General features: G+C 46.5%; 1 protein-coding gene across 7 annotated transcripts in view; it reads left to right on the forward strand.

Annotated features, from left to right (window-relative positions):
• LOC132349814 (bMERB domain-containing protein 1) overlaps nucleotides 1-15958 on the forward strand; it is a 199764-nt gene that overhangs the window by 104454 nt on the left and 79352 nt on the right. For all 7 annotated transcript variants that reach the window (XR_009497751.1, XR_009497750.1, XR_009497749.1 and 4 more), the window contains exon 5: nucleotides 5354-5477. Coding sequence is in view for 4 of the 7 variants with exons in the window: in XM_059898615.1 (XP_059754598.1) it covers nucleotides 5354-5477 (124 nt within the window). In the remaining 3 variants the exon portion in view is untranslated. The remainder of the gene's footprint in view (nucleotides 1-5353; nucleotides 5478-15958) is intronic.

Here is a 15958-nt window from a genome sequence, read left to right on the forward strand (position 1 = left end):
CAACCCAGGTGTATCCTAATCCCTGGGGGTAGAGCTCCCCAGATAATCACCACACCTGCTAACTCTTAAAAACAGCTACTCTCCATGTACCTAATGCAATAAAATAGACTCAGTTTTCTCTATTGCTAAGGTGATGATGGCGCTTCTTAAGTGGGGAGGTAGTTCTTAAATGAATAGAATTGATGACAACAAGGGCTTTGGAGTAGGACAGAGCTGGTTTTAAATCTTGGCCCCATCACTTACTCCTTTTCCTGAGGCTCAGTCTGCTCATCTGTGAAATGGATGCTAACAGTATTTACCACCCAGGACTGTTTGGGGAATTAAATAAGGTGATTTGATCCTGGCATGTGATAAATGCTCAATAAGTGTTACCTATTATCATTACTGGCTAAACCTGGGTTTTTTTGTTGTTTGTTTTTTTAACCTTTAAACTGGGGAAATGATAGCATCTACCATCTAGGGTAGGGGTGCAGGGGTTGGCAAACTTTTTCTGTAAAGGGCCAGATAGTAAATATTTGAGGTTTTATGGGCCAGTCTCTGTTACAGCTGCTCATTCTGCTGTCATAGTGCAAAAGCACCCAAAATAATACACAAATGAATGAGCGTGGCCAATGTTCCAATAAAACTTTATCTACAAAATCAGGGAGGGGGCTGGCTTTGGCCCTTGGCTGTAGCTGGCTAACTCCTCAGCTGGGGTGTTGTGAAGATTAAATGAGATAAGGCTTGTAATGAGCCTAGCACAGTGCCTGGCACAGAGCAGTCACTAAGAGAAAGAATTCTAACTGTTCCATATCTGATTTGAGGGCTAGGCTTTGCTCCTTTCTCCAGGGGAAGGAAAGCATCCATGAGCAAGACTTTTCAACAGAGGTATCAGCTCCATCCTCTGCCCCAAGTCAAAGCTAAGTGTTCATCTCAGCACCTGGAGCCTGGCAGTGCCACCGCCTCCATCCTCCCCCAAGGATGGAGGTAAAATGCCAATCCATGGGGTGTGATTAATTCTTTCTGTCCCACGCTTTGCCCCAGGGTATGTTGCCATTTTCAGCATGTGTCCCACGGAAATCAGGTTGCCCGTCTAAACCATGATGTGTGAGAAATGAGGATACTTATATCTGCGGGGTGGTTAACTACGCGCGTTCACATCCATAAATGCATTTAACCCTCACCCGAGGCTGTATAATGTGGTTAAGGCAGGCAGTTAAGGGGAGAGAGAGAGAGGGAGAGAGGGAGAGGGAGAGAGAGGCTGGATTTGAATTCTGCCTCTGCAACATTCTGGTTTTGTGATGTTGGCCAAGTCACTTTGCTTCTCTAAGCCTCAGCTACATCTTCTATAACATAGGGATTAAATGAGATGGTACATATAAAGCCTACAGCACAGTGTAGCACATGATAGCTATTGAATCCCATTTTGCAAAGGAAGAATGTGATGCTAACAGGTAAAAGGGCTCATTCAAGGTCATGCAGCTGGTGACTGGCCTCAGACCAAGGATCTCTAACTCTGGCCCCCAGCTGATTTTCACCATGCCCCACTGCCCCCGCCCACCACATCCCATTCATCCCCACCACCCCCCGGCTGCTTCCTGGGACTCTTGCTGCTTCCAGCCACGGCTGTGCTCAATGCACAGTGACTAAATCTCTTGGAGACAGTGACGTATCGCTGTCAGGGAGCTTGTACGCTTGTGACCATTCATCACTGTAGTGGATTAAATAGTGTCCTCCGAAGAAAAGTCATATCCACCCAGAACCTCAGAATATGACCTTACTTGGAAATAAGGTCTTTGCAGGGAGAATTAAGATAAAGATTAAAATGAGGGGCTTCCCTGGTGGCGCAGTGGTTGAGAATCTGCCTGCTAATGCAGGGGACACGGGTTCGAGCCCTGGTCTGGGAAGATCCCACATGCCACGGAGCAGCTGGGCCCGTGAGCCACAACTACTGAGCCTGCGCGTCTGGAGCCTGTGCCCCGCAACGGGAGGGGCCGCGATAGTGAGAGGCCCGCGCACCGCGATGAAGAGCGGCCTCCGCACCGCGATGAAGAGTGGCCCCCACTTGCCGCAACTAGAGAAAGCCCTCACACGAAAACTAAGAGACCCAACACAGCCATAAATAAATAAATAAATAAATAAATAAATAAATAAAGTATTAAAAAAAAGATTAAAATGAGATCATACTGAATTAGGGTGGGCCCTAAGTGCAATGAGACAGTAAAGGACAGAGGAGGATACACAGAGCCACAGGGAAGAAGGCTATGTGAAAACAGAGGCAGAGGTTGGAGTGATGCTGCCACAAGCCAAAGATTGCCAGGAGCCACCAGGATCTGGAAGAGGCAAGGAAGGAGCCTCCCCTAGAGCCTTTGGAGGAAACACAGACCTGCTTCTGGCCTCCAGAACTGTGAAAGAATGAATTCCTGCTGTCCTAAGCCACCCAATTTGTGGTGATTTGTTATGGCGGCCACAGAAAAGTAAGACACCAACTTCGACCCTAAGATGTGAATGGATAGGGGGGTATCGGACTCAGAATGCCTGTGTGAGGAAGGGGCAGCAATGACGGGGCAAAGAGCATGTGTTTTAGAGGCAGACCTGGGCTCAGCCCCTTCCCTTGCCAGCTTTGAGCTATTTTCCTTATTTACTAAGAAAGAGAACATCCTCGTCCTTCTGGCTTGTGGTGAGGATTAAAAGAGATGGCGTGGCACAGTGGGGTAATAACAAAGGTAATCGTAACCATTCATCAAGCGTGACATGCCTTGGTTAATTCAATCCTCACAACAGCCCAGGGTGGAAGGAGTTAGCAGATGCAGGTGATGTGATGTAGACCTCGGAGTAAAGGAAGAACATTCCTTCCCTACATCTCCTTCTCTACCCATGAAGAGCAGTAGACTACTGCATCCTTCCAAACCCAGCCATTCACTCTGGAAATGTGGCCTAAAGGCACCTCTTAGAGGCACGCAGAGATTGATCTCTGAGAATGCTCATCACAGGGCTGCTTCTTCTAGTGGGGGAAACAGCAAACAACCTAAGTGTCTGGGATTTGGTGAAGTGATTCATGATACAGACACAAATAGACACCACACAGCCTTTCACACTGCTGCCAGGGAAGAGCAACCAAGGACGTGTGGAAACGCTCGTGAAATGTCATTAAGTGAAAAGAGCAGGTAATAAAATGGTGAGACCCTAACTTTATATTACAAAAACCAGACCTCCATGATGGTATATGTGTGTGTATAACATACGTATAAATATATGGCATCTTTTTTATTTTTTTAAATTTAACTTGGTCCTTTTTTTTTTTACTTATTTATTTACTTTTTTTTTTTTTTAATTTATGGCTGAGTTGGGTCTTTGTTGCTGTGCGTGGGCTTTCTCTAGTTGCGGCGAGCGGGGGCTACTCTTCGTTGCGGTGCGTGAGCTTCTCACTGTGGTGGCTTCTCTTGTTGCGGAGCACAGGCTCTAGGCGCGCAGGCTTCAGTAGTTGTGGCATGCGGGCTCAGTAGTTGTGGCTCTCGGGCTCTAGAGCGCAGGCTCAGTAGTTGTGGTGCACGGGCTTAGTTGCTCCTCAGCATGTGGGATCTTCCCAGACCAGGGCTCGAACCCATGTCCCCTGCATTGGCAGGCTGATTCTTAACCATTGCGCCACCAGGGAAGCCCGATATATAACATCTAACTACTAACATCTTTGTGTATGTTTTTCCACTCTTTAAAAAAGTATAGATGTGTTTATATATAACATTATATATATAAAACACATGTATAAAACCATATATATTACCCTATATATGCACACTACCTATATAATATATATAATCACATAAATTACCATATGTGTGCACTGGAAGAATGTACACCAAGATGTTAGCGGCAATATATGAGGAACTATGTATATACATATATACACGCATACGTACTATTATGGATTGAGTGTTTATGTCCCCCACGAATTCATATGTTGGGGCCCTAATTCCCAGTGTGGCTGATTTGGAGATGGGAAAGTAACTGAGATTAAATGAGGTCATTAAGGGTGGGGCCCTGATCCCATAGGATTAATGTCCTTATAAGAAGACACACCAGGGAGCTCGCTCTCTGCATGAACACAAAGAGTCCATGTGAGTACAGTGAGAAGGCGGCTGTCTACAAGCCATGAAGAGAGCTCTCACCAGAAGCTGACCCTGCCAGACCTTGATCTGGGACTTCCAGCCTCCAGAACTGGGAGAAAATAAATGTCTGTAGTTTAAGCTGTTCAGCTTCTGTTGTTTTGTTATGATAGCCCTAGTGAACTAACATACATGCATATATACATACATACATGCAGATACATTTATATATAGGCATATATATAGCATCTTTCTATATATATGATAATATACATGGCTATATGTATGTGGTATATATATATGGTTATATATATAGTTTTTTAATATATGGTTTTACTTATATGGCAATATATATAACTCTAATTATAAATATAAGATCAGAAGAATGTCCATCAAAATGTGGATAGTTGTTCCCTCTGGGCAGTGGGGTTATAGGTGACTTTTTACTTTGTTCTCTTTTGCTTATCTGTATTATCTGAATTTTCTACAATAAACCCGTATTATTTCATATTACTATTATATTACTTAGTATTCCTATAATTATTAATGGTATTGCTAAAATAATTATTTTTAAAAAATTATTTATTTATTTATTTATTTATTTATTGTATGGCTGTGTTGGGTCTTTGTTTCTGTGCGAGGGCTTTCTCTGGTTGTGGCAAGTGGAGGCCACTCTTCATCGCGGTGCGCGGGCTTCTCACTATCGCGGCCTCTCTTGGCCTCTCTTGTTGCGGAGCACAGGCTCCAGACGCGCAGGCTCAGTAATTGTGGCTCAGGGGCCTAGTTGCTCTGCGGCATGTGGGATCTTCCCAGACCAGGGCTCGAACCCGTGTCCCCTGCATTGGCAGGCAGATTCTCAACCACTGTGCCACCAGGGAAGCCCTAAAATAATTATTATAAACTTTTTTCTGCCTAAAGTTGGCATCGGTCTTTGGCGACTGGGAGAGGGTGAAAAGGCCATGGTCAAAGGGACCAGAGGCTCAGAAGCCGGGACCAGGCAGGCCTGTCAAGGCCATATGTATAAACTTGAACAAGTTTTGGTGACCCCGCCTGAGCCTCCTCTTGCCTTGTAACAGGGTTCCTATGGAAACGTGCTTTCCAGTTTCCAAAGGGCTGGCTCACAAATACACACTTGCAACACTGGCAGAGATCTGTGTGCCTTCTTGGGGTATGAAGGTTGCTGGGGCAAAGAGGAGGCTGTCCAGAGGGAATTCTTGAAAACCCATGCAGCCTTGGGGTCCTGATGCCTGCGTTTTGTGTCTCCTGCACAGATCAGCTGGACATCATCTCCATGGCAGAGACAACCATGAGGCCAGAGGAGATCGAGCTGGAGATGGTGAAAATCCAGCGTCTCCGGGAAGTCTTGGTCCGGCGGGAGTCTGAGCTCAGGTTTATGTGAGTGCCTGGCGGAGGTGGCAGAGAAAAGGAAGGGGTGTGGAGGGGGAGGACACCGGAGAACCTGACATTTACTCTTTATTGCTGTGTGCCAGGCACCGGGATGAAGGTATTACATACATTCTCACAACCACCTAGAGACGTGGGTATCTATTCCTCTATTTCTTAGTATATAACCATTAGTCAATATATGGCCCTATACAAGATGATTAAATTAGTGCCTGGGTCTTGCTTTCCTGTCTTTTTTCTATTTTTATGCTTCCAATTTTTATTTTTTATATTCTCAAAGAGCACAGAACTTATATTTTGTTCCAAAACTATCATTAAGCTTCTTACACATTGTTTCTAACATTAAAAACATATCACTAGTGTTTGCAATACACTCCCCGTGTTTTAAAAGGAAGGGAGACAGAGAATGTGAGTTCTTTAAAGTACTGAAGAGCTCCCTTCAGCCTGTGGGTGCTCAGAGGGGCCAAGGTTGCTTTTGTGACGATGGCTGTCATTGCTCATTTACTGACCTTTGCATTGTGTGTGTGTGTGTGTGCATGCGTGTGTGTGTATGTACATATTATCCCCGCACCTGGCACACGCACAGCAAGTGCTCAGTGACAAGATTAGCTAACACGCAAGCTCTAGCCCTGGGCCAGGCACTGCACTAAGCTCTTGACTTGTGACCTCACTAAATTTCCCCACATTGCCCGTGAGTCCAACTGCTTAGAGACAAATGTCAACAGTAGACACTTGAATGAATCAAATTATCTAAAACATACAGAAGGATGTCAGTGCAGTCAGGACATATTCTGGGGGCTCAGTGACATACTCCAGGGGAGGGGCTGGCTTCTTGGCCCCCGGAAGTCTTGCTAGCAGCCTGCAGACAGAGGTAGATGATAATGAGGGCTCCCCCCAGGCTCCGCCTTTAGAGTATGTAGCCTTGCCTGGAGGTGCACCACCTTGTCAGTCTCAGAGATGCGTGATGGGCTCCAGGATGGCCAGGGTAGAGATCATGGCCCACTCAGACCTGGATAAACACCTCATCAGATGATGATCTGCAGCCTCCCGGGCTAACAGGCTGTGTGCGGACCATTCTTGAATTCAGTTTCCTGGCTCTTTCTCAGAGCCAGGCCCTCACCTCCCTGTAGGGCTTATGGTGCAGGTGGGTCCTATTCTTGCCTCCATTTTAGAGAAGAGGGAATTGGAGGTTAAGAAATTTACCCAAGGTTGCATTAGCTAATAAGTAGCCAAGGTAGGATGCAGCCTGACTCCAGAGTTTTTATTAAGTGAGTGAATAAGTGAAGGAAGGTTGGAAAGAGGGAGGGAGGGAAGGAATGAAGGAAGGAGGGAAGCTCGGAATATATCTGCCAAGATAATGCCTTAAAGAGTATAAGCTCCTGAAGGCAGGGATCCTATGTCTCATCTTCACTGTTGGATTTTCCCAGCACCTTGAACACTGCCTGGCACTTATTAGGCCAATTAGTATTTGTTGAATGTGCAAAAATTGTTCTTTCACACTCCATCCTGACCCCAATAGCTTCCCTTCACATACACACACACACACACACACACGAGACCCATTGGAATAGGGTAAGAGGGAAATAGAATTTCAGACTGTACTAAGCATTTATAGGCTCAGGTGGGGAAGCTCGGAGTGACGGGAATGTGACAGCCCTTGACTGAAATAGTCCCAATGACTGTAGCTGTAATAACCAGGGGGAGATTGGTTTTGTCACACCTGCTGGGAAGTAATCAAGTTAATACCCTCAGCTCCCGTGCAGACTGTATGAGTCAGATCATATTGCACGGCTGAGGGTGTCTTCTCACTTGACCGTCTCCTGCGATGTTGATTCTTTCGAGAATGGGTTTAAAGGCTGCTGTCCCAACACCCCCAACGTTCAGCATTATTCTTTCATGGGTTTCCATTTTCTTGGCTCCTCTGTCTTGCCCTTTCCCCTGGGACTCACAGCTTCTGCTTGTTCTGCCTTCCTCTCAGCGTGAACTCATGAGAGTGGGTTCAGGGTCATCCTGGCTCTCTTGCATACTTGTCTGTGACCTTGGGCACATGACAGGCTTCAAAAGAACTGCTGTTTACCACAGGCACTGTTATACTACACACGTGCTCTGTGTGTTGTATGCATTTGCTCACTTATTTTAGCTTTTTGAATCCTCATAAGACCCCTGAGGGAGTGGTTCTATTCCTTCTATTTTATGGATAAGGAAACTGAAGTTAGAGAGGTGAAATAACATTTTCAAGGTCAACAGCTAATATGGGTGGAATTGGGACTTGAACCTGAGGTGTCTGTCTCAGAGGCAGAGCCCTGAACCCTAAGTTAGCCTGTTATTTATTCCCAGCAGAAGGATGCCTTTTCTCTTTGCCTTGCTCTTCTAGAATGCAAAGACAAACTCCCGGTTGGATGCCCACAATCCCACAATCCCACATTGGGTTTGGTCTTGTTCTGCGCCATCTTGAATTGAGTCGGGTGGAAACAGAAGTCATTCTATTGAGTCAGGCTTTGGACTTTTTCATACCCTTTCTCTGGAGAGAAGTGATTTATTTGAAGCCTAAAATGATGAGCTCCATCTTAGTCAAGGTTTTCAAGTTTACCTGCTGGGAATTTGACATAGTGCCTTATTCCTCTAAGGGTTCTCAGGGACCTCAAGAGTCAACATATATAGAACCCTTAGCACAGATCTAGGCCTTGGCTAAGCCCTGTGCACACATTATCACGTAACCTACGAAAAATGCTTGCTAATGGAAGGATGAAGCAGGAGCGCCTCCAGCATACCTGCTCTCCCTCAGGCTCACGAGGTCAGGTTCAGAGAAGGGCTATGAGTGACCCCGGTGGGCATGTGTCTCCACCACACACCCAATGCATCTGCTCTCAATGTCCTCCCTTTGCTTGTCCCTTGGTTTCCAAGTTGCTAACTGGTGTTTAGAGATCTCCCTCTTGAATCTGGCAGTTTTACGAGCTTCATTTGGATGAGTCAATCCAAATCCCTTAGCATCACGAAAACGCTGCTTTAATTGGCGGCAAATGTCCAGGAGGTAAAACTTGAAGCCTCCTTTGTTCCATCCTCGATCCTCCGTGCCACCCACCTCCCAGTCCCTCCCGCTGCTGCCCCATCTCCATGCCTCTCTCCATCCTGGCCTGCGGAGGCTGTCAACAACCTCAGACTCATTTTCTCACCCTTAATTCCAGCGCTGACTCACACCATTAGCTTTTCATAACTCCTCCTGCAGCTCCGCTGGCCTGCCTCAGCTCTTTCGCACCTTCTCTACAGTCCTGGTTGTGCTGTTTATCTGGGTTTCAGATAATTAACTATCTTCAGAGGTGTGGGGCGGTTATCTTCATTTTACACCCGCTTGCAGGATTGTCATAAAGGGACAGTGGGCTCTGTCTGTCAGCTTGCTCTGGGCGGCGGCAGCTTCTAATTAATGAGTCAGAGCTGCAGCTGGCAGGGGAGATGGGCTTGTGAAGGACAGATTTCAGGAGCACAGTCCTTGAGTTCCAATATTTCCAGACTCTGGGCTTGGACCCAAGTAACATCATTTTATTAAGAAGGACCAAGTGCGGTGAAGCGGTCGCACCCTAGAACCTGGCAGAGGTTCAGGGTGTGGTGGTAGAGAGTACATGACTTGTAAACTTTTCAAATACCTGCTATGCTGGGCAGTGTTCTAAGTGTTTTACATGCATTGATCATTTTATCCTTACTGCAACTAGACATACAACATCCTCCCTCCCCATTTTATAGATGAGGAAACTAATGCACAGAGAGGTCAAGTAACTTGCCCCGGGCTGCCCAGGGTCTGTGAAACAGCAGATGATGATATAACCCCAGCATTCTGGGTCCAGAGTCCATGATCTCAACCATGATGCTATAGGGTCTCTCAACTGGTTTTGAACCCCAGTTCTACTTCTTATCGACTCTGGGCCCTGGAGCAAATCTTTTGCCCTGTTGGGAATTCCCTGGTGGTCCAGTGGTTAGGACTCCGGGGTCTCACTGCTGAGGGCCCCAGTTCAATCCTTGGTCAGGGAACTAAAATTCTGTAGGCCGTGCCACGTGGCCAAAAAAAAAAAATTTCTTTAAGGGACTTCCCTGGTTAGTCCAGTGGTTAAAACTCCGCGCTCCCAATGCAGGGGCCCTGGGCTCGATCCCTGGTCAAGGAACTAGATCCCACATGCTGCAACTGAGATCCAGTGCAGCCAAATAAATAAATAAATATTTTTTAAAAAAGAAAATCTTTTGGCCTGTTCCAGCCTCAGTTTTCCCCTCTTTACAATGGGACATTGATATTTCCCTGGCAGCGTTGTCGCAAGGGATGGAAAGAGAGGACACGTGAAAGTGGGTGGCTCTTCCTAGGTAATAAGCACATCAAAATTCCCTTCCCTCCTTTAACTGCTAATACCGTGCTTTGAGGGAGAAGAGAGGAACAGGGCTGCTTCGTTATCTCCAGAGAAGACCGAGAAAACACCCCTCTCCCCAAGAAACTGGGGAGTGGCTCTCACCCATCAAGTCCAACTCTATTCTGGGGCCTTGACTTTATTATTGTTGTTGTTATTTTTAAAAAATTTTATACACCTGCATTCTTTTTTTTTTTTAAATTTATTTATTTGTTTATTTATTTTTGGCTGGGTTGGGTCTTCGTTTCTGTGCGAGGGCTTTCTCTAGTTGCGGCAAGTGGGGGGCCACTCTTCATTGCGGTGCGCGGGCCTCTCACTATCGTGGCCTCTCTTGTTGCGGAGCACGGGCTCCAGACGCGCAGGCTCACTAATTGTGGCTCACGGGCCCAGTTGCTCCGCGGCATGTGGGATCTTCCCAGACCAGGGCTCGAACCCGTGTCCCCTGCATTGGCAGGCAGATTCTCAACCACTGCGCCACCAGGGAAGCCCCACACCTGCATTCTTTATCCCTTTAATGAGCTGATAATTCTGAAGCCTGTTAGGAAAAGCTTCAAGCCAAGGGTGAAATGAAGCATGTGCATTTATGTAACTTGACACTTCTCAGCCACGTTAGGCAGTTTCGAGACACTTTGGTTGCACTCTGGGTTTTAAATACCATCTCTTAAGAACAGGTCAGCGTTGTCAGAGCCACTGTACATATCAGGTGGGAAGAAATGTCTTTAATTGCAAAAGATCTAAAAAGCAATTTGTCTTGGACAAAATATACGAGAATTTGAGGAGTTGGGGAAGAAAGGGAGGAAGGAGACCTCGAGGGAAGAGGAAAGGGACGGGGAGGCTAGAGAGGATGGGGAATGTCCCAGGTGAGACCTCTGAATGGAAAGACCCCCCTGAATTTCTAAGTGTTTGGGGAAATAGGGATGAGGTTGGGGATCTGGGCTGATCAAATGGAGAAAAAATATCCCCCAGTCGATGGGCTTCTGCTGTTTCAAGTTGCTTCTCGAAGTCAGAACAAGCTTCAGGAAAGGAAATTCTTCTCTCAGGGAGCTCTGGCTGTCTTACCATAAAGGATTTCATGCTCTTGGCCCTAAGGATCTCCTCTGGGCCCTGGTGAGCTGGGAAAGGGATCACTGTATTAGACTCTTATGATGGTTACTTTTATGTGTCAACATGACTGAGCTATGGGGTGGCAGGTATTTGTTTAAACATTATTTTGGGTGTGTCTGTGAGGGTGTTTCTGGAATAGATTAACATTTGAATCAGTAGACTGAATAAAGCAGATTGCCCTCCCCAGTGTGGGTGGACCTCATCCATCTGTTGAAGACCTGAATAGAACAAAAAGGCTGAGTAAGAGGGAACTTTGCCTGCCTGACTGCATGAGCTGGGGCATCGATCTTTTCCTGCCTTTGGACTCGAACTGAAAAATCAACTCCTTTTGGGTCTTGGGCTTGCTAGCTTTTGGATTGGAACTTACACCATTGGTTCTCCTGGGTCTCCAGGTTGGAGACTATAGATCGTGGGACTTAGCCTCTATAATCCTGTGAATCCTTATAAGAAGTTTATATCTATCTATCTATCTATCTCTACATATGTATATATCTCTATCCAGCAGTTTCTCTCCTGGGTATACCCTAGAGCTGCTCTGTATAGTTGGGTATGCACTAGCCTCATGTGACTATTTCAATTTAAATTAATTAAAATTAAATAAAACCTAAAATGCAGTCCTTCAGTAGTCCTAGCCACATTTCAGGTGTTCTTTCGTCAATTATGGCTAATGGCTATCCCACTGGAAAGCATACATTTTTGTAGAACATTTCCATCATCATAGAAGAAACTCCCACACATGAATGTCAGGAGGCATATTCCAGAACATTCATATCAGTCTGTTCCCACCTCATCTCCCCCCTTTTCATCTTCATCCATTGTCCCCCTGCAGCCCCCACCCCTGCTCTCCACGGACCTCCTTTCAGTCCCTCCCCCTCCAAGGGGGACTTTTTGTCAGGGCTGTTCCCTCTGCCTGGATGCCCCCCTCCCGCCTGGTTAACTCTCCCCCTCCCCCCAGGACTCAGCTCCAGGGTCACTTCCAAGGGGAAGCCTTCCCAGCACTTCCCAGGCTGTGTCCCATCCTATCACCATAACCAAGATCCTTTGGGTCTTCTAAGGAGAAGCCTTTCCTCCATTTATACATCTACGTTCATCAGTGTGAGTACGTGTTCCCCATCTCTCTTCTGCTCGACGCTGGCCCTGATGAGGACACAGCCTGAGCTGTTTTCACTCTCAGCAAGGTCGGCAGCACCCAACACGTGGCCAGTGTGAGTTAGGCGCTCTGTGACTATTTACCTAATAAATGAGCAAGAGCTTGACTTCCCTTCTTTTTTTAGTGCCTGACTCATTTCCAGTGGGTCAGTCCATAGTATTCCTACAGAGTGGTTGTGTGACATAGCAGCTTGCAGTGTAGACACTTTACGAAGTGTATGAGTTTCCTGTGGCTGCTGTAACAAATTAGACAAAGTTGGTGACTTAACATACAGGGACTTCCCTGGTGGTCCAGCGGTTAGGACTCTGCACTTTCACAGCCAAGGGCCCGGGTTCAATCCCTGGTCGGGGAATTAAAACCCTGCAAGCTGCACAGCATGGCCAACAAAAACCAAAACAAACAAACAAAGAACCCCACACACTTATTCTCTTGTCGTTCTGGAGACCAGAAGTCTGAATTGGGGTTCATTGGGCTGCCATCAAAGTGTCAGCAGGGCTAAACTCCTTCTGTAGGCTACAGGGGAGGATACTTTTCTGAGCCCTTTCCAGCTTCTAGAGCCTTGTTCCTCATGTTCCCTGCTGGCGGTCCCTTCCTCCATCTTCAAAGACCACAGAGTGGGATCGTCCAATCTCTGCTGGCGTCAGCCCACCTTTATAACCCAAGATAATCTCCCCATCCCAAGAGCCTTACTTGAATCACACCTGCAAAATCCCATTTGCCATATAGGGTAACATATTCACAGGTTCCAGGGATTAGGATGGGGATATCTTGGAGGAACGTTATTCAGCCAATCACGTTAACTGACTACGGCAATTCATTTAAGGGCTAAGTGCAGAGCTGGACTCCCAGGGTGGCAGTGATGGTGACAGGGATGGCCGTGGCAAGGCCGAGTGGAGGGGAAGCCAACATACACTATATGGAGAACCTGCATTGCTTCATCTGATGCAATCATTCTTTGAAATCTCCCAAGGAAAAAAAAGCATCTTATGAGACAGAGAGAGAGCATGCTCAGTAATGCATGCACAGTGGCCTGACAATTAAGGGTTTTCCCCTCTCTTTGCTTGTCTCTGGAAAACTGCTGATTTGAGTGGCAGCTGGGGTTGAGAGGTGCTTGTCCGTATCACTTGATCTCAATTGAGGACTCAGTTCTTTGCTCTGCACTTAGCCCAGAATCAGATAATGCTTGCCTGGGCCTCATTTCTTTTCGAATAAGAACCAGCCCTCTCTTGATATTTCCAGGACAGGCTGCTCAAAGAGAAATGGGAGGGGGCAAAATACAAACAACTTAACAGATTTGCCTTCGTGTTTTGGGTCTACACAGCTCAGCCACTCTTTAAGACAGTATCCAGATTTACATCTTTGACTTTAATTGGCTGCTAGTCATTGAGTGATCAGTTACACAGATCTTTGCTCCTGGAATTCTGGCCCACTCTTGGTCCTTTTGTCCTCTAAACTCCTCAGAGGTTTCAAATGAGATTAGGTCAATCCAAGACATTCCTGGTTTGGGTTCTGCCAAAGGAAGGGCAGCCTGTTTTTTTCATTACTAAATGTCCTGGTCTTTGACAGAGTTGCTTTCTGATAAAAAGAGAGGCCTATAACTTTCTCCAGATTATATTACACCTACCTTTGAATTCTATCTCTGCCATTTGTAGGTTGTGCAATCTCGAACAGATACCTTAACCTCTCTGAGCCTCAGCTGTCTCATCTGTCAAATGGGGATGCAGCCAATATCTCCTAGGGTGGTTTTGAGGAGTAAATGTTTATTAAGTGCCGCCCCATAGTGCCTGCCACAATATAAGTGCTCATTAAATGTTACTTTCCTTTCCTTCAGGAAGAAATTGAATTTGGAAATTAACAGATGCTTGGTAAGAGCAGACATTGGGCCTATGTTCTTGGTTTTTAGTAGTAGGTTATTTATTTTGAAGAGGAGGCACAGGAGAAAGGAGGAGATTGGAGGGGTGAGTGAAGGTCTCTTCCATGACATGGAGGTACATACAGACAAGAGAGGGGGTGACTCGGGGGCACCTGAAATTTGTCTTGAAACATTTGAAGGACTGTCATGTGGAAGAAGGAGTTGGTTTCTTCTTTGTGGAACTAGAACCACAAATGCTGCAGTGAATCCAGTTACCATCCCAGCATGAAAGAGGCCTTTCCACATATTTGGAGCTCTAAAAGTTGGGACCTTGGGAGGTAATGAGTTTCCATACCTGGGGATATCCAAGCATTTATTTATTTCTTCCTTCATTCAACAAGCACGTGCAATAAGGAATACAGATGAGGATTTGCCCTAATGGAGTCCAGGGGAGGAGACAAAATCTGGATGTCTCCAGAGTGAGAGATGGAAGCTTCAGATGGGCGGTGGAGTAGGGTAGCAGGTGCTGAGGTGCTATCTATGGTCAATTCTCAGTGTTGTCATTATTACTAATTTATCTAATGACTCTCGAGCACATACATGTGCCAGGCACAATGCTAGACTTTTTATGTGGATCAGGTTTCATCTTCACAGCAACCTGATGAGGGAGGTTTTACTAATTACAAGCCACATTTTACAAACAAGGAGACTGAGTTTTGCAGAAGTTAAGAGGCTTGCCCAAGATCACCCAGCTAAGATTGAGCAGGGCTGGGATTCTAGCTCTGCAGCCTGACCCCAGAGCCCCACTCTGCTGTGTTCACGCAGTGCTGGTGGTTGCCTCCCTGCCCACCTCCCCTCCTTAGAGAACCAGCCCCACATGGGGGGGGGGGGGTGGTTTCCGGCCTCTCCCTGCCCCCCTCCTCCAAGCCAGAGCTCACTGGTCCACATTGGCTTAGCTTGGGCCAATCAGAGTCTCTCTCCTGGGATACAGAGAGACTGGGCCAGTTAGGTGATGGGAGATTTGCAAACCAAAGACTGTGGGTGAGCAGAGAAAGCCATACTTCGGTGGGAAGGACAGCACAACTGCCTTAAGAGCAGCAAACAAGGGAGACTGGGGCCCCCAAAAGCAGAAAATGAACTTGGCCATGATATTCCCATTCCAGTCCTCAAGCTGCCCCGCTGAACTGGGACCATAGTAAGATGCCACATCTTCTTATACCCTGGGTGTCTACTCTCCAGACCCCTGGAGAAATACCTCCCACCCATGTTGCCACAGCCTGGAGAAAACCAAAATCCACGGCGATGGTGTCTGTGAATATCCAGCGGGTTCCTCTCTGCCCCAAGGCTTGGTTTCCTGGCTCCTGTACCCCCATCTGTGTGGATATGAAACTCAGATGCTTCACCACTTTCCATAACAACAAAACAAAACAAAGCCCTATGCTACTCCCATTGGAGGAGTTGTAGAACTAAGGATCGTGAAAGGGGTTGCACTGAGCTCTTCACAGCAAACAATTAAAAAATCCACATTTGACATTCCTGGCTAATAAGGTCCTTTTCACCACCCTGTGCCAGGCAGTTCTTTTTCTTGGCCCAATCTCACCACCCTCCTTTGTCTTCTTTGTTCTTCTCCTTTGTTCTTCTCCTTTGTCTCAGCTCCCTCCATTCCAAGTAAGACAAATTCCTCTCCCTGTCCTTGCAGAGCTGTTTCACCTTCTTCCAAGAAGCCATGGCACCAAAAGATGCTTGGGTTCATGGGAACACTACCCCAGGTGTTTGTCAAGCTATGATTCCCAGCAAAATCTCCTCCCCAAGAGGAACTTGGGTACCAGCTATTAAGGTATTAACATTTTCCCAATTTCTTACACCTTTACTAACCTATCTTTATTTCTGTTCTTTCTAGTCTGTGCTGGAATGTTCTGTTGAAAACTTAGCTACGCTGAGAACTCTACTTCCCAGAATCCCTTTCCCTACATTGCTC

This window comes from Balaenoptera ricei, chromosome 15 (assembly GCF_028023285.1).
Source record: "Balaenoptera ricei isolate mBalRic1 chromosome 15, mBalRic1.hap2, whole genome shotgun sequence".
Classification (NCBI taxonomy): Eukaryota; Metazoa; Chordata; class Mammalia; order Artiodactyla; family Balaenopteridae; genus Balaenoptera; species Balaenoptera ricei.